Source organism: Vespula vulgaris, chromosome 24 (genome assembly GCF_905475345.1).
Source record: "Vespula vulgaris chromosome 24, iyVesVulg1.1, whole genome shotgun sequence".
NCBI lineage: Eukaryota > Metazoa > Arthropoda > Insecta > Hymenoptera > Vespidae > Vespula > Vespula vulgaris.
Window position 1 is genome coordinate 690,001 of NC_066609.1, and position 26,441 is coordinate 716,441.

General features: G+C 28.1%; 3 protein-coding genes and 1 non-coding gene across 27 annotated transcripts in view; all 4 read left to right on the forward strand.

The window, feature by feature from the left end:
* The window catches only part of LOC127071975 (longitudinals lacking protein, isoforms N/O/W/X/Y-like), a 123,779-nt gene extending 122,326 nt beyond the window's left edge, over positions 1 to 1,453 (forward strand). For all 21 annotated transcript variants that reach the window (XM_051011912.1, XM_051011915.1, XM_051011906.1 and 18 more), the window contains one exon: positions 1 to 1,453. This exon is cut by the window's left edge and continues 9,006 nt beyond it. The gene's annotated coding sequence lies outside the window, so the exon portion shown is untranslated.
* Positions 1,454 to 2,999: 1,546 nt separating this feature from the next.
* LOC127071996 (nanos homolog 2) lies at positions 3,000 to 13,580 on the forward strand. Of its 4 annotated transcripts, none has more exons than XM_051011969.1 (3): positions 3,000 to 3,658; positions 8,898 to 9,120; positions 9,828 to 13,580. In XM_051011969.1, exons 1-3 carry the CDS (start codon positions 3,493 to 3,495, stop codon positions 10,003 to 10,005), a joined length of 567 nt encoding a protein of 188 aa, XP_050867926.1. In that variant the 5' UTR covers positions 3,000 to 3,492; the 3' UTR covers positions 10,006 to 13,580. The 4 variants fall into 4 exon arrangements, with proteins under 4 accessions (XP_050867926.1, XP_050867930.1, XP_050867927.1 ...); XM_051011973.1 differs by lacking the exon at positions 9,828 to 13,580 and adding an exon at positions 9,330 to 9,821 and having other exon boundaries at positions 3,026 to 3,658; XM_051011970.1 differs by lacking the exon at positions 9,828 to 13,580 and adding an exon at positions 9,402 to 9,821 and having other exon boundaries at positions 3,036 to 3,658.
* A 147-nt stretch (positions 13,581 to 13,727) lies between these two features.
* On the forward strand, positions 13,728 to 24,785 carry LOC127072250 (uncharacterized). Its single transcript, XM_051012540.1, has 11 exons — positions 13,728 to 14,082; positions 14,160 to 15,106; positions 15,223 to 15,382; positions 15,914 to 16,179; positions 16,274 to 16,491; positions 16,588 to 16,707; positions 22,059 to 22,414; positions 23,254 to 23,565; positions 23,670 to 23,938; positions 24,046 to 24,209; positions 24,286 to 24,785. The coding sequence occupies exons 1-11, from the start codon at positions 13,784 to 13,786 to the stop codon at positions 24,487 to 24,489; spliced, it is 3,315 nt and encodes a 1,104-aa protein (XP_050868497.1). The 5' UTR covers positions 13,728 to 13,783; the 3' UTR covers positions 24,490 to 24,785.
* On the forward strand, positions 17,199 to 17,270 carry Trnah-gug (transfer RNA histidin (anticodon GUG)). The gene has a single exon. It is a non-coding gene; the product is annotated as a tRNA-His (tRNA).
* Positions 24,786 to 26,441: the final 1,656 nt, after the last annotated feature.

Sequence of the window (26,441 nt, forward strand, 5' to 3'; positions counted from 1 at the left end):
CCTCTCTCAAATCTACTCGTCTCTTGATAAAGACTTTATACCAATCTTTTTTCATTTAGTCTGAGATTTGGAAATTCAAGAGCGCACGCATTACTCGTAAGGCCGATTATTGTATACGTTATTAAAAAAAAAAAAAAAAAAAAAAATCTATCTATCCGATCGTCGTGCTCTCGAATTTCGAAATATCAACCTCCTTAGCCAAAGCTAGAAATCGCGTATATTACCATTTAGTTTTTCTTCTTTATTAATTTTTTCTTCTTTTCTTTTCTCTTTCTCTTTCTATCTCCCCCTTTATACTACCTTCCTATGTATGCCATTATTATCTCGTCACTACATTTTTTTATTCTCCCCACTCCTCTCCCCTCCCTCTCCCTTCTCCTTTTCCTCCTCCTTTTTTATCCCACCATATTATTTTCACACGACATATGTATATGTAATATGTTCGACATACTACTATTATTATTTTTTAATATTATAGTTTCTCTGAAATATATACATATTATCATTAAAAAATAATCATGGTAAATTTTTAGAATAGAGGAACAATATATTAGCATATATAGAGATTAAAAGTATACATAATAAAAATAAAATAAAACTAAATAAATAAATAAATATATATATATATATATATATATATTGATATATATATATGTATATACACACGAACGTATATATATATATGTGTATATATATATATATATGTATGTATTTATATATAAATATATACATATATTATATATTGATAAAATAATTAATTGAGGTCGCAAATTAGTAATTTCGAATACGAATACTGAGCGCATACTGATACGATGACTGATAAGAGAGGAAATAATAATAATGACGATGGTGTAATAAAAAGGACAGAGAAAAATAATAAAGAAAAAAGATAAGGGTCCGGGGAAGGTAGGGGCGCAAAAAGAAAAAGTAAGGAACAAATAAAACAAACAAACAAACAAATAAACAAATAAATAAATAAATAAATAAATAAATAAATAAACAAATAAAACCGAAAATGGTATTATACACGTGGTTCACAATGTGTGTGTGTGTGTGTGTCTACGGACGACAGACGGAATATAAAGTAGACTTGACTGACATTCAATGGTCGGGCCTGCTCGCAGAGAGAGAGAGAGAAAGAGAGAGAGAGAGAGAAAACTAATTCTCATTGATTGGAAAAGAGGAAAATAGGGAAAAAAATGAAGAAAATAAAAGAAAATGTGAAGGAGGAAAATAATACAAAAAAAAAAAATAAATAAAATAATGAAAAAAAAAGAAGAAAAAAATGATGATGATAATGATGATAATGATGATGATGATGATGATGATGATGATGATGAATACAACAACAAAAAGATCAGTAAATGTAAATGTTTGTAAACAAATTATGAAACATTATTTGTTCAGTGCCTACATATTTACACAGTAACAATAAAGATGAAGATTAGTGCAATCGTTTTTTCATTCATTCTTTTTCAGATTCTTCGAGTAATATATATGTATGTATGTATATATATATATATATATATATATATATATATATATATATATATATATATATATATATATGATTACCTCTCCCTTTTTTTCGTAGTTGATTCGTCTATTTTCTTTATTAAATATCGTGAAAACAATCAACCAATCACGATGCGAGATATCTCGAATCCAATAATGCCAGCTTAATTTTTAAATTACACGCTTGTATAAACGTGTCCACCTTTCTCTTTTCTTTTTCATTTTTGTTTTATTCTTTTCTTATTTCTTTCTCTCTTTCCTTTCCTTTTCTTTTCCTTTCTCTTCTCTTCTTTTCTTTTCTTTTCTTTTCTTTTCTTTTCTTTTCTTTTCTTTTCTTTTCTTTAGTACAAGTTATACTTTGTATAGAATACGATCTTCTTTTTGTTTTCTTTTTTTGTAAATTTTTGTTTGTTCTCTCAATTATAGCGTAACGAACGTCTTAACTCTGAATAAAGAATAATAATTGAGTGACTGTTAAAAAATAAAAAGTCATTAAATGAGAATCGTCGTTATTGTAATTAACTTTGAATTATAATTTCGAGTTTATTAATTAACCTTTTATAACCTAGTTTTTGTTAGTTTCTACGAATAAGACGTTATATAATGAAGAAACTTATAGCATAATTTATATTTATAGTGAACATTAATCTTAGATCATACGATAATTATAATATATAATTTTGTGAGAAAACAAATGAAATAAAATTGTATCTAATGAAAAAAATTTTGTATAAAAAAAAAAAAAGAAGAAACTTGTAGCATAACTTATACAAATATAACTATACTATAAATATTGTGTAGTTATAATTAGTAAACATTAACCTTGAAATTTCATATATATTTCATACACACACATATATATATATGTATATATATGATTAAGAATTTAAATGAAACAAGACTGATATATATAAAAATAAAATATATATACATATATATACACATATATAATCATATATATAACATATAATACATATAACATATAATATATATTGTATAATATTATGCAATATACATATATATATATCTATATGCTACGTGTGTTTGTACGTGTACACGCATATCACAAGTGACTTCAAAGTAATATTACGATATAAAAGATAAACGGTAAAATTATAACACACATCATACATACGTACGTATCACACACACACACACACACACAAAAGTGATTTCAAAGTAACACGAGGTCATAATAGATAAACATCCCCTTTTAAAACAAAACAAACGAAACAAAATATCAGAAATCACGGTGAAAAAGAAAATAAAAGAAAAAAAGAAAAAGAAAAAAAAAGAAAAAGAAAAAAGAAAAGAAAAGCAAATAAATGATAACACTAACAAAGTCATATGGTATCACCTATGTAAGATGAAGCATGTCATATCAAAACCAAGTAGATTCAAATAAGGCGCTTTTTTTCTTCCGCTTGTTCGTAGGCCCAACGACAGCACCCCAACCCCCACCACTAGGATCCTTTCTTCTCCCGATCGCCGATGACATCCCTGCTCTCTCTCTCTTCAGTCGAACTGGAAAAGTCGTCAAGCTCGGGTGAAAGTTTTCGAGAGTGTAAACGTGCGGCTCTTAACACATACACACACACACACACATACATTCACACACGTACACATACAATTCACTATCCACTATTCACTATTCACGTTTGCTACGTACACTTACACATATACGCGATACGCACGTACACAGAGAGATAGAGACACGCATACATACGCGCGCGTTATACATGTACAAGCGTGAGAAAAACATATATACATCGATTTCAACGATAATTGACACACATCTATAAAAACTATACGTACTATACGAACGCATATATTATAGAAACGACATATATAATTATATATATATATATATATGTATGTATATTTTATATATACAATAATACGTATATATATATATATATACATATATCGATATTATCGAATTTAATATCGTATCGGAAAAAAGGAAAATTTTATTCGATGATAAAAGCCACGATGTTTTGTGTCAAATCGAGGCAACTACCGATGCTTCAAGTTTCGGGAAATTGCTTTTTCCCTTTCAACCCAAGCTTGCAAGAGGAACTTAAACGATTATTCACCGATGATTTCACGTTCTACAGCTACTATACTAATCCGTATCCTAACGGTAAGTAATCGATCTTTTTCATCTTATTTCTTCTGATCTTTTTTTTTTTTTCCTTTCTTCTCTTCTATTTCCTTTTTTTATTTGTCTTATCTTTCCTTCGTTTCCTTTCGAATTTTAATTCGAATAAATGATCGAGTTTTTGTATCCGTTCTTTTTTCTAGTTTCTTCTATCTTCGTCTATGTATCTATCTATCTCTTCTTTCCTCTCTTTATTCTCCTTCCTCTTTCCTCTTTCTTCTTCAATGTTTTTTTTTTCGTATTATTCTTTCGTTCTATTACGTGTCTCGTCCGTTATGTCGATTACATCATAATTCTATGTATGTGATCAAGAGAGAGAGAGAGAGAGATAGAGAAAAAAAAGAGTGAAAGAGAGAGAGAGAGAGAGAGAGATCTTTCTCTCTCTTTTGGATCGTGCCTGACTGAAGAAGGATCAAGTACGCCGGCAGCAAATTCCTTTCGTGCGAAGAGTTTTATCTCGTTTCTTATTACGCTTCTAACTTCACTCACTTCACTATGTTTAACTTGATATTGTTGTGCCTTATATGGAAGAGAGAGAAGTATATATATATATGTATATGTATACATATACATATATACGTACCATCTTGCAATCATTTGGTAATATATATGTATATATGTATGCATGTATGTATGTATGTATGTATAGTTGAAATTCGTTAAAAAGTTAATAGAGATAAGAAAAAGAAAAGAAAAATACGAAAGAGAGAAGGAGAGAGAGAGAGAGAAATAATGTGAAGTTAATCGCGCTTTATCGATGACGTACACTTGATATACCGTTGCACGCTAAACAATTGATTATCGTACTCTATTGACACCATCTCTTATTACGTCCTTTGAATAATTGACTGACTTACTTACGAAGAAAGTAAAAAATGATTCAACGAATTTTTCCAGATTTTTCTTTTTCTTCTTCTTCTTCTTCTTCTATTTTTTAGTTTTCGTTCGTGTTTTCATTTGATCTCTCTCTCTTTCTCTCTCTCTCTCTCTCTCTCTCTCTCTCTTTCTCTCTCTCTCTCTCTCTCTCTCTCTCTTTGTCTATCTCTATGTATCTCTATCTCTCTTCGAATAAGTTAAGTAATGGTAAAAATATCGATCGCACCTAGTATTATTTCTTTTTTCGTTTCTCTTTTCTTTTTTCCTTTTTTTAAATCATTATTCAGCATATATTATTTGCTTCAACGTGTCGTCGTCGTCATTTGTTTGTTCACGTTACGTAGATTCAGCGTATTATGCGATTAGTCGTAATTTATAACCTCACTTTTTTCTTTTTTTCCTTTTTTTAAACACGTCGATTGATTCACGATCGATAATTAAGTTTGTTTCGATTCTTTATTTTTTCCCTTTTCCTTTTTTTTTTTTTTGAAAACTCGAATGATCGATCGATCGACCATTCATTACGTCGTTTGAAATCTGTTCTCGAAGGGTGGTGGTGTGTACTGTTCTCTCGATTCGCTAGAGAGAGAGAGATATATGTGTGCGTATGCGTGTATTTGTGTTACGTATTTGTGTGTGCGTCTTATCTTCGTCAGCTAATCAACCTTCGATCGTTTGTAAACAAATTAACTCTCGCAACGATCATTCGAGATACATATATCAGGTTTGGTACGTATATTATACTGTCGTGCACTCACGAGAGAGAGAAAGAGAGACAGAAAGAGATAGAAAGAGACGGATAAAGAGAGGCAATATATTCAAGAAAGAGAGAGAGAGAGAAAACACGACTTGGCAGTTTTTGACGCGTTGTTTACGTTGTTAAAAGTTCTTTTTTTTCTTTTTCATACGAGAAAGAATTTTTCTTAGTAACGTACAACGAAAGAAAATAGTTTAACGTTCGGTATATTACATTTATCATTCTTTTATTGGTACCAACCTATTTTTCTTATCGTCATTGGAAGACTAACCTAAAAAATGTAAAAGCAAAGTAGTACGTATTTATTTAATTTTCTGGAAAAAATGTTAATGAAAGATATTTTCTTATTGGTTTTTCTTTTTGACGTGTGAATAATACTTTTCAAGACGAAATGTTCGAATATTGAAAAAGAAGAAAAAAAAATCGCAGATATCGAGGTTTCTTCTTTTTTATTTAGTCGTACGATAGTTTGCATACGTAAGGCATACTGTTTGCATGGGTATGCTATTTTCAACGTTTCGTTGTTTTCAAATTGATACTTTGAACTTAATTTTGTCATTGGTAACGTTGTTGGATTCTTTGATTCTTCTTCTTTTTTTTTCTCTTTCTCTCTTTTCTTCGTTGCTTTTTTTCATATATTGGCATAATTTTTAGAAAAGGAATTACGTTTTGTCGTTCGTGTTATCTGAATCAATCTAACCTTTAAAAAATGTTACGCCGAAAAATATTACAGTATTTTCTTTATCGTTTAAAATCGAACACTTTTCTTTCTTTTTTTTTCAAATTCAATCGATCGATTCTATAATCGGAGATCTAATTGATCTTAATGCGTGATTATTAATTACAGTTATTAATTATTAGTTACTACGAAGTATTAATTGATGATTATTTATCAGTGGTTAAAAGTTTTTGAAAAAAGAAAAAAGAAAATCAAATCTAAAAAAAGATTTATATATATATATATATATCATTTATGTATCTCTTACAAATTAAATTTAGAATAATATATATATATAAGCAATAATTTATTTAAATGCATTATTATTTAAAATACATATATACGTAGTTATTGTTACGCTAAAAAAGTCATAACTTTTGAAGAAATAATAAAAAAGAAAAAATCAACTCTTTAAACAAAATTTAATCAGAAAAAGATAATGTCATTTTTTAATAACATTTTTCTTGAAATGTCGAAGATGAAGATTGTCGATGAAAAAAATGTTTCTTCTTCGAATTGCAATACTCGTTTAAGAAAAAGAAAAAAAAATGGGAAACAGAATATTATATTTAATATTTAATATTATGAGATATTTTTTTAAATTTCTTCAAATCTGTGAAAATGTTGGAACAAACTAATATAAGGAAAAAATTTCTTTCGAGAAGAAAAATCTTTCGAGTTTAAATTTATCTTCAAGAGATTTATAGCTCTCTCTCTCTCTCTCTCTCTCCCCCTCCCTCCCCCTCTCTCCCCCTCCCTCCCCCTCCCTCTCCCTCTCTTTTTTTCTTTCTGTCTCTATTTATCTCTTTATGTACTTACTTACATAGAGTTAGGATTCTGTAAAACCTAAAATTTTTTCGGAGGAGAAGAAAGGACCTTTGAGACGTTTACCTGCTTTACCTGTGGAAACCTAACCTTCTGAAATTTGCAGGAACATGCAGGTTATGATTTATGAATTACGACTTAAATATATTCTTAGTATTGTACAGATATTTCTAATGGTCCAGCGTTATATTTTAAAGTAACATGTTTCATTTTACTGAACCGAGTTTCAAAAATAATTGTTTCTTATATTTCAATTATTCTTTTACGAAGATTTATATTATTAATATTCTTAATCTAATATAACGTATTATTAATATTTTTTTCTTGTTCGTCGTAAAGTATATCAAGTAATAACGATAATTATTTTCAAGGAATAGTTGCTTCATTATTAAATTATTTACACATAACCTCGATTACGATATTATATATCTCGTTGATATTTGTTTCTATTTTTCAAAAAAAAAATATATATATATATATGATTTCGTAGAAACTATATTAATCGTAATGATAATTATTTTCGCAAAATCGTTATCTTTAGAAATAAAAATAATCGATAATAGTTCTTTAACATATAAAATGAAATACTTAGAAATATTTATTTTACTTTATACAGATATAACCTCGTTATAACATAATACAACGTATCAATATTCTCTCTTTTCTATCTAATCAAGATAAATCTCGCATAAAGAAAGTAATAATCGATATTATCAGTAAATAAAATAGAGAATAATTATATTTAATAAAATATTTCAAGATACGAACGTGTACGATTCTCTTTACGAACTAAATTAAACCTAGTTTTGCGTAGTCGATAAGTTATAGGTTACGTTGCTTCTCTTCGAAACGTATCGTACTTTTGTTATTGTTTCATTTTTTGTTTACTTATTTTCCGAAACGTTACGACGTTTCAAAACTATACTAAAATCTTTCTAGAAATTTACGAACGAATCTCGAAAGAGGAGAAATGTTTTCAAGGCTTCTTTCTTTCTTTCTTCCTTCCTTTCGTTTCGCACCATTCTACTTTCTTTCTTCTTTATCTGTATCGTCTTTCTTAACGAATAAATATATACGAGAGAAATTTTGGTTCTACTTTTAGGTACGACGGCGTTCTTAAGTAAGTTCGAACGCCCTTTGTTTACAAGATCTGTAACACAATACGTACTCATGAAGATTCGAGAACGTAGGGGATTATTTCTTTTCGAAGTGTATATCTCTTCTATATGTGTATACATACATACATACATACATACATACATACATACATATATATATATATATATATATGTATGTATGTATGCGATCGTGGCCTTCGGTAAAACAAACAATACATATCGCTTCTCCTTTGCTATCGAAAGCTTTCTCTTGAAATGAACAAAAAGAAAAATAAATAGCTTCGAGTGTCGTGTCGTCGTTGTGTCGTCGTCGTGTCGTAATATTAGATTAAATATCTCTCATTTCTCGTTTCTTTTTTAAGAACAAATCATAGATATTTGTATATAATTAAGTATATTTTTAACTAATTATTAACGACGTGCGATTTGATTATATCAAAAGAGGTTAGAGAGGTTAGTTTGACGAATATATAAAATATGGTCGAATATGATAACATTGAAATATTGTAAAACAAGCTTTCGAGAGGTTAAGTTTTAAAAAGAAACATTTATGTAGAGTAGATATCGTCGAATATCAAACGTTATACTCGTTCGATTATATTCATACGAATATAACATTGAAAATCGTGCGATTTTATTATATACGCATCTAACACGCTTACGTATCGTTTAAAACGTCGTTAACCTTACTTATCTTACGAAGAAGAGCTAATTGCAATTTCGAAAATCTAATGTTGCGAAAAACATTGAATTTCAAGGTCATTATTGTTACCTATTACATCACATTTCGTTACAATCGTAAGATTTACTTCAAAGTCGCATCTCTATCCAAAAGTACGAACAATATTTCCTGTTTCTTCACTTTTTAATTTTCTTATGTATAAAAAATATATGTTTATTCGTGTATGTATGTGTATTGTTATACAGTGGACGACGTGATGGAAGAATTTCGTCACAATGGACGGGATTTCGAATATTGCCCGGATGTCGACGATTATCCACAGCCTGTACCGAATATTCGTCGAAAAAAGCCGAAAAAGCCATTGCCAAACGTATGTGTCTTTTGTAGAAACAATGGCGTTGAAGAGATATATTATCGGCAACATTTGATCAAGTATGCCGATGGCCGTGTACAGTGTCCCGTTCTTAGGTGAAAATATTTTTCAATTTTTCCAATTATATTAACATAACCTATTAACCTATAATACTTAATCTAATTAACCTAATTAAATAATCAAAGATATATAATAATAATATATATATATATATATGGAATTTATTATGGAATTTTCTAATATAATTTTGCTAGTCACTAACTAAGCTATATCTTTTTTTTTACTTTATATATTCTTATGAAAGATTCTGAGCTTGGTTAAAAAATTTTCCGTCTTTTGTTTTCTGCTTTACGGACGCTGTCGTTAACGCAAGCAGCTTGGAAGGTAAGCGACGAGGGAATAAATGGATAAATCTTATTTATACATGGATATATGTATCTCTGTGTAGAGGAGTGACTCCATTCGATAGTTTCATCGAGTTTGTTTTGATATTTTTGTTTCATAGGTATCCTAGGTAGATGGCGTTTCTTTGAATTTTTGTACAACTTGATAATATTCAGTCGGTATTATCGATAGAGATATATATCGATAATATGTCGATAGAGTATGATTTTAATTCGTGTTTAATTAAATTTGAGGTTATATATGATATATATGTTATAACGTTTTAATTTTATTCTCTCGCTTCGTACATATCCTTGATAGATCGAATTCTCAAACTTAAGAATGTTCAATCGATATTATCGATAATGATAATATCGATCGTGTAATTCGAATTTATATCGTTTTCATTTTTTAACAGGGCCTATACATGTCCAATCTGTGGTGCTACAGGAGATACAGCACATACCGTGAGCCATTGTCCAATGAGGTCGAAAAATTCAGCATCTTATCAATCAAAACCATCAATTGAAACAATTTCAACTACGAACGATCCCAAATTACAAAGAAGTTCAATAGGTAAACGACGACAAAAATAAATTGATTTTCTTCGTTCTTTTGGAATATATCGACGAGCTTAATTTTTTAAGTACTTTATCAAGTGTGATCTATCTTAATGAAAAAGAAAATAAGAGAGAGAGAGATAGAGAGCAAAAGTATACTAAGTTACTCTGTTGGTAGAAATGAATTTCAATAGATTTTTGTGCTATACAAATAACAAAAATGATTAAGTGATCGCATTTTTGAAAATATAAAAGATCGTTCGACTTAGATATGCCGTATATACGTAACTCGAAGTAGTATGTATAATTTTGTATTATGAGAATACGTAGACTTGCAATGATTTTGTACTTACTATATATGATTGATCCTGTACATCGTTTATCAAATATGAATATCGTGGCGCATATTAATTATACTTTTAAAGGTTAAGTAATGAATTATTTCATTGAGAATGTATTAAGTGAAGCCTTTTAAACAATTCTTATATTATACACACACACATATATATATGTGTATATGTATAGGTTATCTTTTTTTCTTTTTTCCTTTCTTCCACTATATTAAATGAATGACTTTATTCGACAACAAAAAAAAAAAAAAAAGAAGTGGATTTTTAAAAGGTTTCGAGTGATATCAAATATATAATTCTCAATAATGAAAATAGATAAGACTGCAAAGTTTAACAACCGACAATCTTTTTATTATATAATATATATATATGTATGTATGCATTTATATATGTATGTATGTATGTATGTATGTATGTATGTATATTTATGTATGTGTATTAATATATATATACATATACATACATATATATTAATTAAAAGAGACGAAGAAAGTTTCTTTTATAAATTTTTCAGAAAGAATAAATGTTAATAGCTTGAGAGAATGAAATTGCAATAATTATATATATATATATATTTATTTATATAAATAAATATATGTATATGTATATATATATATAGAATTAGATATAGCTACATCTTTTTATGTGCAAAAATTTAAATCTTTTCTTTTTTTATTTATTACAAGAAGTGATATATATATATGTATATATATATATATCATTGTTTTGAATTTAAGATGGATGAACATTAACGAACGTTATTTTATTATATAATTGTGGCCACAATTCTAATTAAAAGGCATGCATTAAAAAGAAAAAAAAGATTATAAAAAAAAAAAAAAAAAATATCATTTTTTTTTGATTCGTCAAGATGGCAGTAATCGTGACGATAATTAAAAGATCCTATTCGTTTTTTTAAACGCCTTCTGACAGAACTTTATACGAACTACTACAAAGTTCCAAGACTACTTTATCGTACATTTGAAATATTAACAATTTTCTATGATATAATTGACGTACATTTTTAAACATGGCGTTACGTTAACATTTATTATTATTATTATTATTTTTTTTCTATTATGCAAAACTTAGATCGTCAAAAGTTCTAAGATAGGATCGATACATCATATATTAAATTTCTAGATTCACTGAAGTCGTTCGTTCATGTGCCTGATTACGTAATTAATATAATTGTAGTTATTGAAGAATTAAACAAAAAAAAAATAAATAAATAAAAAATAAAAAGATTCAAAGAAGAAGAAGAAGTAGGAGGAAAAGGAAAAAAAGGGAAAAACTAAGAATTTCTATTTCGACAAAATAAATATTCGTTTTAATCATAGTATTCGAAAAAGTATTATTAGATTTGTAAAATGATCTCAATATGATTTTTCTTTTTTAGTCGTCATATTGCTCTCATGTATCTTTACTTAACATTTATATGTACATGCATATATGTATATACATATATACACACACATATGTATGTGTATATATAAATATGTATGTATGTATATATGTATGTATTTATAACGGTTTGTGTTCCAATGTTTTTGTATTTTTTTTTTTTTTTTGTTGAAAAGTCAGATACATATATTGTAATATTATAGTATTATTGTAACTATTATTTTGTAAATGGGTTAAACTATTCAAACTATATTTGGCTGTATGTTTTTCCAAAGATACTTTTTTTCCGCTTATTATTATTATTATTATTATTATTATTATTATTATTATTATTATTATTATTATTATTATTTTATATATATATTATACGCATACATACACACACGCATATAGTAGTATTTAAAGGAATTAGTATTAAAAAAAAAAAAGTTGAATTACTTATTCATACATATTATATATATTACATATTACATATTAGTTGTATTAAGTCTTAAGTGATTTTCTTCCATAAGATATAGTTAATTGATTAATTGCACAAAATCTAAAATATCATCATGCTCTCTTTTCCATCAAACATTACTCTTTGACTGAAATAAAATAGACCTAGTTCATAATGAAGATTATACGTATATAAAGTATAATAATAAATTGAATTCTGAATCGAAGAGCAAAGATGATAAATGTATAATATAAAGCATACAAGAGATTAATATAAATTTGTCATTGATATTGCTACTTACTATATTCGAGTAATATCAAATCTTTTGTTTTGTTCATTTAATTTTTACATTATATATATATTTACACACACACACACACACGCGCTATATATATATATGCATGTATATACACATATACATATAGTCTCACGTTCTCTTGTTTTATTACAATCATAGAATTTTACAGAATTGTACAAATATGATAATTTTTATAACTCAGAAAAAAAAAGGAGAAGAAGAAAAGAATACCATCTTTAATAGATTTCATGTATAATAGATAATTAATGGTATTGATCTATATATTTTGTCATCGATCAAATCCAATGGGCCGTATTACGTGCTAAATGCATATATTTTTTTTTTTAATTTCCTTTCTCTTTTTTGGCTCAAGAAATGAGTGCCAGAAAAAGAAAAGATATACTTTTTTTTTTTGTTTATTTTTCAATTTTGCTTTTACAAATGTTCCTATATGTCGCCAGTAATAAAATCGGTTGTTGCTATATTATGTAACTTTCTGCAATATCGCCATGATAAATACCTCTTTTTGGTACATATATTATAATTACTGCTATTTAATTATTATTATTATTATTATTATTATTATTATTATTATTATTATTATTATTATTATTATATTAATATTATTGATGTATAATTTTACGATATTTAATTAAGTGTTTTTTATGTGTGAATTTTGTACTATGAATATTATTGTTTAGTATATATATATATATAAATATATATATATTTAGTATATATATATATAAACAAAAAAAAGAAACAAAAAGAAAAGAAAAAAAAAAATCTGTTTTTACACGTGTTATTTCTTTTTTTTTTAATTTTTTTCTTTCTTAAAACACAAATCAAACCGCGTTCCCTTTTATGTGTTAAGTAAATAGGTCATTGGATCGACATTCGTCACGCCAGGTTGGTCCTAATATTTTTGTCGAATTAATCACTGTGACGATTTGAATCTGTTATACATATATCGATACATACCAATGATCCATACGATTTATTCGGAGTTTGTCATACATTCATTTTATTTTTTATTTTTTACTTTTCAATAAAATAACATGCGTGATAACAGCAAGTGTCTATTGTTCATTCACGTTACGTTTTCGATCAGTAATTTACTTTCATGACAAAAGCAAACGCTATTAGAGCTTCGTATCTGAATCTGGATATTTCCCATAAACCGGAAAGTACTACTACATCCTGTCCATGTATGTATATACGTATATATAGATCAATATAGAACTCTCACGTTCGTGTTAAAAAAAATAAAATCGTTCAATAGAAGTTGAACCGTCGAGTAGAAACGACCGAGAATTGTTTGTCATGTCTCGCAACTATTTTTCATTAACAATCGTCGCGTTAATATCGACGACAATGATCGACGTAACATCAACAGAAAGATCGTCAGTGAATTCTTCGTCCCACGTTAAATTTATCGAAGATCGATCAAGGATCGTCGGATTGATAGTACCTTCTTTCTTTCATCTTCACAAATTCAAATTGGAAAAGTTAGAAAAGATCACTAGTACTCCACCGACTACGGATTGCATTTGTGTACCGTATTATCTTTGCGATCCTAATACTACAGTGATCATCGATGGAACAGGAAATATAGACATAAGGTGAGATTTTGTGGGATTTGTATCATTGAAAAAAAAAAATAAATAAATAAACCAATGTTAATTCGATATTTAAATAGGTATCGAAGATGTACAGGAGATCTCGAAGTTTGTTGCAAGTTACCTAACGTTACTGCAGCTCCTATAGTCACTCCAACACCTGCAACTACTATGACTACTAAACCACCATCAACGGCACCTCCTACGACTCCTACAACATTACCTCCTACAACATTACCTCCTACAACACCATCTCCTACAACACCATCTCCTACAACACCACCTACCACCGTAACAACTATGCAACCTACGGCTCCAATAATCTTTCCAACAGGTTACCCTATCTTACCTACTGGAATACCTGGTATTAATTGTATATGCGTATGGAGTTGGCAATGCAATCCTCAAGATGTTGTAATAATTGGTACATCCGGAGAAGGTATTATTATTCCGCGTCAACAAACATCTCTCTGTCCAGGTGTTGGACAGGTTTGTTGCAGATTAACGTCTAACGTAATACCAACTATCATCACACCTACTGTACAACCACAGACAGCACAGATTTGCGTTATTTGCGGGAATACATTGCAATGTACTAACGGTGCTAATATCGTTATACCATCCGGTACGAATATATTTAATTCCGCACAATTAATTAATTGTCCTAATAATAATAATAATTGCTGTCAAGGGAGTGGACCTATCACCAACGTTGATACAACTGTTATTATTAATGGTCTTGGACAAATGAAATTCCCAGGTACATCAAATGCCTGTTACTGTGTTAAAAGTTGGCTCTGTACTCAAGGAAATGTCGTTAATCTCGATGGAGCTGGTATTATCGATCCAAGATTTACTATTTGTACGTCGGCCGATGAAGTTTGTTGTAGGCCAGCTGGTATCATTGCATCTAATCAAGTCTATTCTGATTTTTCTGCTGGTCCACGTGATCTTGTTATTAATAATCCAATAGATCCTCTTGATATTCAAGTCGTATGCGGTATTCGTGGTACAGCTAATGCACCTGGTATAATATTGATACATATCTTATAAGTATTATTTAATTATCTGCATACACGTGAATTAATTTTTTCTTTGTAATATATTAGGTGTATACGTATATATATATATATTTTTTTTTAGCAACACCTTATCCAACATCATCAGGTAAGACCTATTTCGCTGAATTTCCATGGATGGTATCTCTTTTCGCGAAACAACCAGATGGTAAATATCTGTATCGATGTGGCGCATCTATGATCAATAATGGAGCTGTCTTAACTGCTGCACATTGCGTTACAAAGTACGTTAATTTAATTTTATCGTTGATTAGCATTTTATAAAGGATTGTAAAATTATAACTCGCATACTTGTTATCTGTATTATTTTTTTTTTGAATTTTAATTTCATTTAATAAGATTTCAACAAAATTCATTTTTGTTTCGCATTCGAAACTGAGTTTTTTTAAAGGTATGTTATACTTGCATTGATATAATTACATAATTATTATATATATATGTATATAGCAATTAATCGTAATAGTGTAATATAATTATTATACTGTACTCTTATATATAATTCTTAGCACAGTATAATTATAATAATTTATACTAATTACAGTACAGCATGTATTATAATTTTTAAGTAATACTATAATTTATAGTATAATTAAGATAAACCTTAATACAATTACAATATTACTACTTGCACTAAACTAACTACTATACTTATAACAATCTAAATAATATTTATATAATCCAGATTAATTTTCATAAGACAAATACTAATCATAAAAAGAAATAAGGTCTTTTCTTATTTCTTTTTCTTTGTTTAGTCAAGAAAATGGTGTATTAGTCGCTCGATTTGGACAATGGAATGTGAAAAATAATAGCGAACCGATTCAAGAAGCAGGAATAAAAGCAATCATTCCTCATCCACTTTATTATAATGCCGGTTTGTTTCATGACATAGCAATTCTGATTTTAAATTCAACAGTTAACTATGCAACAAATGTTATTCCCATTTGTCTTCCACAACAAGGAATGATTTTTTCATCTGGTACTAGATGTTTTGGAACTGGATGGGGCAGTAGTGCCTTTGGTAATATCTCTTTAATTTATATAATTAAATATCATAACATATAAAATTCATCATTCAAATATATTCCCTTATTATTAAAATTTGAAATATGAAGGCTCATCCGGTGAATATCAAGCAGAGCTAAGAAAAGTTGATCTACCAATCGTAGAACGATCAGATTGTCAAAATCGTTTAAGGACAACGAATTTAGGACAATCCTTTTTATTACATGGTTCGTTCATTTGTGCTGGTGGTGAACTTAACAAGGACACTTGCCGTGGCGATGGTGGTGGGCCTTTGGTTTGTCCAACTGCCACTGGACAATTTATTCAGGTAAATTATATATATATATATATGTATGTATGTATGCGTGTAACATCTACAAAAACACCTTCGTTGAATTACATAAAACATAATTATTTATTACAGGCTGGTATAGTGTCTTGGGGCATTGGTTGTGGCGAGTCTAATATACCTGCTGTTTATACTAGCGTTTCTCAACACAAACAATGGATCGATCAACAACTCGCAAATTATGGTGTACAATATTAAAAATCAAGGTAGTTATTATCGATATAAATAAAACATTTCATATTTAGTTTTGTCGATCTGATTTTTATTTTTATTTTTTATCTTTTTTCGTTTGATCACTCGGTACGAAATCGTGCGTTCTATCGTTCTTAAGATTAAACGAATGAATATCTTATTTGTACGGTATTAATAAAGATTTTTTTTTTTTTTTTTTTAATAATTATTATTAAGAAATCTTCGGTAACGTAATCGAGAATTGAAATTTCTTATGAAGTCAATTATTTCTCCCCTTCCATCCCTCGATCCGCTCTCTATCGGATATACAATTAAAAATATCTTACGGATGCTTACGTAAAAATATAATTTATATCTGAGTAGTTAAAATCGACCTTGGTAAAATAGTTTGCAAGGTAATTAAACAAGAACGAAATGAAATAAGATTCGCTTGAGTTCACTTGGAACGTGGTTGTTTAGTACGATTTTGCGCATTTACCTCAACTCTTCCAGTAGCCGTGATCGTCTAGTGGTTAGGACCCTACGTTGTGGCCGTAGTAACCCAGGTTCGAATCCTGGTCACGGCAATGTGTCGTACAAAGATGCATTGTCACGGTGGAAGATTTTTTTTTCCTTTTATTTTTTCTTTCTTTGTATTTTTACGACATCCAATCGTTCCTTTATTTTTTTTATATATTTTTCTCTTATTATTATTATTATTTATTTATTTATTTTTTATTTTTATTATGATAAAAAAAAGTATCAGATTTTTTTTTTTTATTATTATTAAAACAAATATATATAATTGTTTGTTACATTACTTATTAGAGCGTGTAATTATAGTTATTAATTTCTTCACTTTTTTTTTTTTTTTTTAGTTTCTTTTCGTAGAATCTTAAGATCTTTGTTTATTTTTACGATTAAAGGATAAAAAATAAAGTTTGTGTGCGTGTATATATTAGATTTTCTTTTATTGACATATATGGACTTATTATTTTCCTTGGAAAAAATCAAACGTGACGCTTTTTTACGTCATTCTTTTATACGTGGTATTTTTTCTAAGTCACTTGTTATATCCGATTGTTATTATTTTTATATCGTTTCGTAGAATCTTTGGATTCGTTTTTTTTACTTCCTTTTCTCTCTTTCTTTCTTTTTTGTTTCCCTTTTTTATTTTATTTTTACAACTTTATTTTTATGATAATAGAAAAATTTATATGGATATATACATATAGATTTTTTATTAATATATCTTTATAATTTAATAAACAATGCCTAATTATTATTATTATTATTATTATTATTATATTTTTTTTTAGATATTACTTCTTGGAATTTTAAGATTTTTTTATTGTTCTTTTTTTATCTTCTTTTTTCTCATAGATAAAAGAGCTATTTCATTGTATTCGTTTTTCATTTGACAAAGTCGATGTTTTCTGTAAACGTACAATCAGATAACACAAACTATAAAACAGACGCAATTGCAACATCTGCGAAATAATACTGTTGCTCGCAATAGTGTCGTTATCCGTGGTCAACGATCGAATCAACAAGAGTCATCATTAATGACTATTAACTCGCATGCTATGTTGTATTATTTTCGTGACCCCTTTTCTATATATCAAGATTAATGTATATCTTCTATATACAAAATTAGATTAATTACGATAATATTGTTAACTAATAATATCTTTAACATAGATCTAAATTTTCATGTTATTCATAACATTATTTTATTAAACATTTTTAGAAATTTATCTTTCAAAGTGTTCTATATTAAGATATCATTTTTTATAATAATAATAATAATAATAATAATGATGATGATGATATATATGTATATAAATTATTATATAATTATTTTATATTTAATTTTATACATACCGTCTCAGTTTAAACTATATGATCAAATTGATTTTATAAACAAGTGTATCGAATAAAAATTAGTTAGATTGTGAGAGGAACAATGTAATATAATATTTATGATAGATATTTCATAGAGAACGCTTTTCTCAAGATACAAGATAATCATAAAAATTTTGTTTTTATAGGAAAATCGATATTTTGAAAAAAATATTAATTGATGAATTATCAGTAGTTTACAAGAAAATTCTTCTAGGCATTATTGCTATTAAACGATTTATGAAACTTCATTTATCAACTTTGACGTCATAATTCGTTGAAATAGCGATGAAAATATAATTAAAAGATTGCTAATGACATCTTTACGACGATTTATATTATATTTTTTTCTCCTCTCAAAAAGTTATCAATTTTTATTCAAAATATTTTTTTTTAAGGCATTTGGATCGAAGATACTTGACCGTATATCCTTTGTAAAAAGGACACTCGATATAATAATAAAAAAATATATATATATATACGCGTATTCGTATAAACGTTATTTAGTTCAAGATAGAAAAAATAAAATAACGTCGAAGATATTTCGTGGAATACACGTCGAAGGACAAAAGTGATCATTTTAGTTTGACCTTAACACCAAAAAATCGGTAATTCCATTCATCGGATTTATAAATCCGATGATGTAATCATCGTCGATGCGAAATCGAGGCGCAAGTTTTTTCCTCGTTCACCATTCCCCGTTTAATTTCGATGAAAAATATTACGTTCCGACTGAAACACCTCAAATTGTGTGTTACGTAATTTCGAAAGTTTTTATTGTTCGATAAATATGATATTTCCGTAATAATATTACAAGGACAATTAAAAAATTATTTCCAAAAATATTTAAACTTTTTATTCCTGTAATACATAGTACATATATATATATGTTAATTTGATAAGATCTAAATTTTCTATATTATTTATAACTCATTATTTTATAAAATATTTTCAAAAGCTCATCTTTAACATGTTCTACATTAAGATATAATTTACAACAACAACAACAGCAGTAATAATAATAATAATAATAATAATAATAATAACAACACACAACAATATAAATAAATTATTAATTTATAAATTTATAATTTACAAACGATAAATCGTTATAATTTATAAATAAATTATTTAATTTATACATAAATATAAATATATATTTTTTTTCTTTTGCCTGTTTTTTTATTTTTTTTATTTTTTAAACCACTTTTTTCCGTTCGAACGAGGAAAAGAAAATTTGTTAACGATTAAAAAAAAAAAAAAAAAAAAAAAAAGAAAAGAGAGAAAAGAGAGGAAATAAAAGGGTATCGAAAGAAACAATTTCTTTGTAAAATGTGATCGATTAATACGATACGATAGTCGTCAGAACTTTGTAATGTGGGGAATGCCACGATCTGGAAGAGAGAGAGAGAGAAACAAGACGGACATTAGTTTTATAAGTATATACAAGATTCTCTTGAACGATATACGTAAGAGACGCCATCTGAGGAGATACCAAAGTTTTCTGCATTTAAGATGGTGGGGAGTAGTTCTCTCATATAACCAGAGAGAGAGAGAGTAGAAAATGTAGAAGTTAAGCACACAGTAACACGAAGTACTACTAACGACGCTACACGTATAATCAGGAAACGGAGTTCCGGAATTCAGGGTCGCTGTTTTTTTTTTGTGTGTGATATTGTGCTGAATACATAGTGTTTTCTATTTTTTTTTTTTTTTAAATTTTTATTTCACCCTGTCACCCTGAAACAACGGCACAAATTTTCACCGTAAGCGAAATTTTTCTTTTTCTTCGTAACCATTCTAATATCGACGTTTCGTTTTGAACATTCGTTCGATCAGAGAGAGAGAGAGAGAGAGAGAGAGAGAGAGAGAGAGAGAGAGAGAGAGAGAGAGAGAGAGAGAGAGAGAGAGAGAGAGAGAGAGAGAGAGAGAGAGAGAAAAAGATAACAAACATTTACAAGTTCGTAACAAACAAATACATTCGTGACGACGTTTATCGCATCGAAATTATTAACAAATATATTTTGATTTATCGAGCTTTCGAAGAATCTCGAGTACGAGATTAATTATTTGTATTATGTTCAGTATTACAAAATGTCGTCTTTGTTTTTACGATTACCAACGAATATTCTTTTCGTTGGATAAATCTTTCGACGATCGTTGTCATAGAAAATTGTCATCGTTTCATACAGTACATTAAAAATCAATATTGTCTTTTAATGTTAATAATTGTATTCGTTTGAAAGGAATGTATATGTCAATGTTTACCGTACACGTGCATCGATAATTTTACATAAAATACGCGAATTATGTTAGTCACGTTCTCCTTTCTTGTTTCTTCTTCTTCTTCTTCTTTTTCTTCCTCCATCAACATATCTACACTTTATCTTATAATTTAGGATTGTCGATATTTGTGTTTCCTGTCTCGATAAGAATCGCATGAAGAAATCGGTTTTTCCGATTTATTAACATCGATGACCTCTCTCCTCTCACACGAATTCGACCTCGTATCGTATCTATATGCTATTTAATGTACAGTTTTTCTCTCTCTCTCTCTCTTTTTTTTTTTTGTTAATTATTTCACATTGTCAGAATAAACAAATAACAAGGTGAGAATCGTTAAGATTATTGCGATGTCTTAACTAATATATTTTTCATATACTAGTTCTATATCGGTTGTCCTTGAGAAAGGTCAATGCCAAGCAGCCTTTCTCGATAATCTTAAGAAGACTCTAGCAATCGACTAACTAGTAATATTAAATGTTTGCGTAATTATTTTCTGCCATAAACGATGTATTATATTATCTATCGTATTGATCTATGATGGACGTTAAGAGAATTCTTCTTTTCTTTCTTCATTAATTTTTTTTTTTTTTTTTTTTTTTTTTTTTTAATTGAAGAACAACGAAAACATTATTTATACTTTAAGTTCTTGATGGTTATCGTTAAGAAATCATTTACATAAATATAATGATAGGTCTGAAGCGATCATTATTACACGGCTCATATCATAGACATGATTAAATATATATATACATGCACACACGCACGCACTAAAATTTATTTTATACGTATATCTTATTTTAGATAATAATAATAATAATAATAATAATAATAATAATAATAATAATAATAAAACAATTTTTGATAAAACATACTTGGAAATTTCGTAAAAGAATTTAATATCAATTTGATATAAACTTTTCGTTATTGTATCTATGTTCATGAATGATTAATTAGAATAATAAAATGAAAAGGAATAATGATAAACGAAATTATTAACTCCACGCTAAAGATCTTAACGCAAAGCGATACTTCTTTTTTATAAAAAAAAAAAAAAAAAAAAAACAAAAACAAAGGAAAAAGAAGAATTATAATAGCGATTAATAATAATCTCTGGATATTTCTTCTTCGAATTAAGTGTTATTTTTTTAAATTTATTTATTTTATTAATTTTCTTTTTCTTTTTTTAGATGAAGACATTGGTATCACTTTTGGGTTGTATCGCTCTATGTTTAGCCGTACCTTTACCACAAGAAGATAAAAATTTAGATAATTTGATCAGCAGCGTCTTCGGTAGACCACCTTCATCAACAACTCAATCATCCAATAATGGCGACTTAAATTCTCTTATTGAGAATGCTTTAAAGAACAGAGACGTTACCACTCAACGAACGATTCTTGGTACACAAAATAATCCAACTAATAAACCAGACGATTGCGAATGCGTACCTTATTATCAATGTAGAAACGGTACTATCTTAAACGATGGAGTTGGCATCATCGATATCAGGTCCGCTTTTGATGATAAAGATATTAATGTTGCGGGGTGAGTGCGTTACCAAAAAAGTCTCTTTGACACAACAAGTGTTCGATCTGTTGTTTTTATTTTTTGTCTATTGTTCTTGTTTTATATTTTAATTGCACGAATTTTTATTCGGGAAGAGATCCTTTATTGGGCATGCTTTTGATTTTTTTTATATATATATATGAGTTCTATTTGGATTTTAATACTTTTATAGTACGTGATTGGTTTGTTTGTTTGGTTCTTTTTTTTTTTTTGGTTTTGCATGGGTTTTTTTTTCTTCTTTTTTTTTTTTAGATATTTTTAACAATACCTAAAATATTTCGAAGGGTACGAATTTTGAATCGATAGCAAAATTATTATCGAAGAGATCGATTGAAAAGAAGAATCTTTTTTGTCCTCTTTTGAATAATCTTTTTCCCGATCATATTCTGAAAATGAATAGGAAAAGATTTCGAAGAAGAGAGTAAAATCGTTTCGTATTATTTTTATAAAAAAAAAAAAAAAAAAAAAAAAAAAAAAAATTATTAGCAATTTAAATTAGAAACGGAGAAGTAAATTAAATGATTGTATTCGTTGATCGTTAGATGATAATTCTGTGGATTCTAGGAATCATCATACGAAGCTCTATTTTTAATCGTCTCATTTATTATTTATGCATGGGAAAATTGTTAATCTTTAAACATCGGCTTCGATTTGGATTCGATCATCGAAAATAGTAAATCGTAATTCGCATGAGACTGTTTTGGGACGCAAGTAACTTCGTTTGATAATGAATAACCAAACGTTTAACTACGAAAGAATATTACTTTGAACTTAACAGATGATTATACGTTCCATTATTGAAATTTCTTTTCTTATAGAGTTTCTGGATCGTGTGATAATTATTTGGACGTTTGTTGTAAGCCACCGGATCTTGTAAGGAATAACGAGGATCCAATTACACCATCACCGGTAGTAAGAAAGGGTTGTGGTCAGAGACATCCCAATGGTGTTGGTTTCAGAATTACTGGAGCAATGGATAACGAAGCTCAATTTGGTGAATTCCCATGGATGGTAGCCATAATTAAAGAAGAAGGTATTGGCAATGAAGGACAAAAATTGAACATTTATCAATGTGGTGGTGCACTTATTCATACTAGAGCTGTCTTAACAGCTGCACATTGTGTCAATGGGTAAATGATTGATCGTAGAGTGATCCCTATTACTCTTTAATTATATTCTATTTTTTGATGGTATTTTTTTTTTTTTTTACCATCGTTGTTATATCTTTTAACAGAAAGAAACCTTCGGAGCTTAGAGTACGTGCAGGCGAATGGGATACACAAACGAAGAATGAAATTTATGCTCATCAAGATCGTAATGTAGAAGCTATAGTAGTACACGAGAAATTCCATTCGGGTGCTCTTTACAATGACACTGCCATATTGATCCTTTCTGAGCCAGTCGAATTAGCTGAGAACGTTGACGTCGTTTGTCTTCCCGATCAAGGTTCTGTGTTCGATGGAAGCAGATGTTTTGCCAGTGGTTGGGGCAAAGATGTCTTCGGTAAAGAGATGAAATCTTTCTTCAGTCGTTATTCGATCATTTTCATTTCTTTGGTTTTTCAATTTCTTTTGTCTTTACGTTTAATCAATGTCGTTGTTTATTGTTAGGCAAGGAGGGTCATTATCAAGTAATTCTGAAAAAGATAGATCTACCGATCGTGCCTCATGATACTTGTCAAAATACTTTACGTCAGACCAGATTAGGAAAATATTTCGTTTTGGATCGTACTTTCATTTGTGCTGGTGGTGAAAGAGGAAAAGACACGTGCAAAGTATTTCATCGTTATATTATTCTTAATATTTTCATATGATCAGAAATTATTATTATTATAATTATTATTATTATAGGGTGATGGTGGAAGTCCTTTGGTTTGTCCATTAAAGAACGATCCTAATCGATATGTTCAAGCTGGAATCGTTGCATGGGGTATTGGTTGTGGCGAAGATGGAACTCCAGGTGTTTATGCTAATGTCGCTGAACTTCGACATTGGATCGACGAACAAATAATTTATTATAATTTGGATAATACCATTTATCAATACAAACCTTAAGAGAGACTGACATTTCCGTTAATTTTCTCGGTCGATATACTTCATTTTCTTTTCTTTTCTTTTTTTCATCATAGCTTTTTTTTTTGACTATATTTTATCGCTATATTTTATATGTTAAATAATTTTTATACCGACAAATACACATTTATCGACTTATCTCATATATAAGAATGTATTCTATATGGACGATATATATGTATACTTCTTCGTATATACATATGTATAAGCGTATATTCTTGCTGACAAAATAAAATATAACAAGTGATATAAAAATTATTGCTTAATAACGATTATTATATTTCTGATTTTTTTTTTAATATTCCAAGATATTTTTAATATTGATTTGATATCGAAACGAATTGATTAATATTTTAATAACGTCGAAGAGCAATAAAATAGAAAAATTGTTATAAGAAGTTACAAAAAGATACTTTTTATAACATGATTTGTTTCAATGATTTAAAAAAATTGAACTTTTAACTGTCGATCATTTTCTATATTATATTCCACTCTATTTAAATCTGATAAATAGAGATGAAAAAGGATTTTCATCATCTGTAGATTTATAACTTGTTATAATTACTTACAAAAATAAGCTAATCTTTATCAACTTGTTTGAGATTATTACAAAAAAAAAATAAATAAATAAATAAAAAAAAATAAATAAAATAAAATAAATAAATAAATAAAATGAATGGTTTATAATAATAAATCATTCTTGTTATGCAATTAAACACACATTTATTATATATTATATAATCAAACATTTATATTATATAGTACTACAAACATTTATTTTATTTTATTTTTTTAATTTCTCAAGTAGTAAACATGTAAATCATATGTGTAGATCTTGCTCGCGCTACGTATATATTCGATTAGATTAGTACGATTTTTATGTTATGAATATTTATGTTTGCTCAATATTTGCTCATCTTAGGCAATATCTATACTTGACCGATCTTTTTTCCTTTAAGCAATTTATCGCCTTATAATTAAACATGGCGGCATAGATGTAGACATGCGCACGTGACCACGTAACCACGTGACTCGTTCGATTCGATACTAGCTGACAGTTTTCTAAAAGTGACGCTACGAGGCGCTTCGATCAACGCATTTGCGAAAGTGACGTCGTAATTTTTCCTGAGTGTAGTTTTAATTCGTTTTAGTAGTGATCGAGAAGAGCTTGCGAAGAAGATAAAAGATAATAAGACAAGAGATTATCTTCCTTGATTGTGGAAAAACATGTGATTTCTCCTGCCTAGAAAATAATTATTTTTAAATGTTATTCTCAATTAGAAGAAAACTTGAGTTTTCATCTTTTATCTTTCTGTCGTTATTTTGTTGTTATTGTCATCGTTATAGTTTCGTATATAAACATACAGATAAATGCAATAAGAGAGATCGTTTTCATTTTTCACGTTATACATAAATATGTATAATAATCCATCGCTATTTGATATATATGTATCTGGTGATTCGACATAACCTATAATCTCGTACGTTTTATTGCTGATATTTTGTTTGATCGTTACTTTATTATCACTTAAAGAACAACGATTGTTATTTATGCCTCATGTGTTAATTATTTTTCAGTCATTTAAAGTCTACATTGCTTGATGCGAAGAATTAAAGATAGATATTTTGAGTAATTAGAATGTATATCTAATTTTTCTAATAGTAATATTATTATTACTTCATTGTTATATGTATTATATATTTTATGCGGAAATATTAAGGTTAATACGTTTATATGTTTGAATGAATTATTAAGAAGATTATATTTGAAATTCTACGCTAATCGTGACGTTTTCTAAATCTATTTGTGTGTATATATGTATATATGTTTAAATGTTCTTTGATCATAATAACAAATTAATTAAATCAAATATAATTAAATCTTAGATACAATGTTATTATTTTCTAAAATTTCAAACTGTTCCCTTGACAAT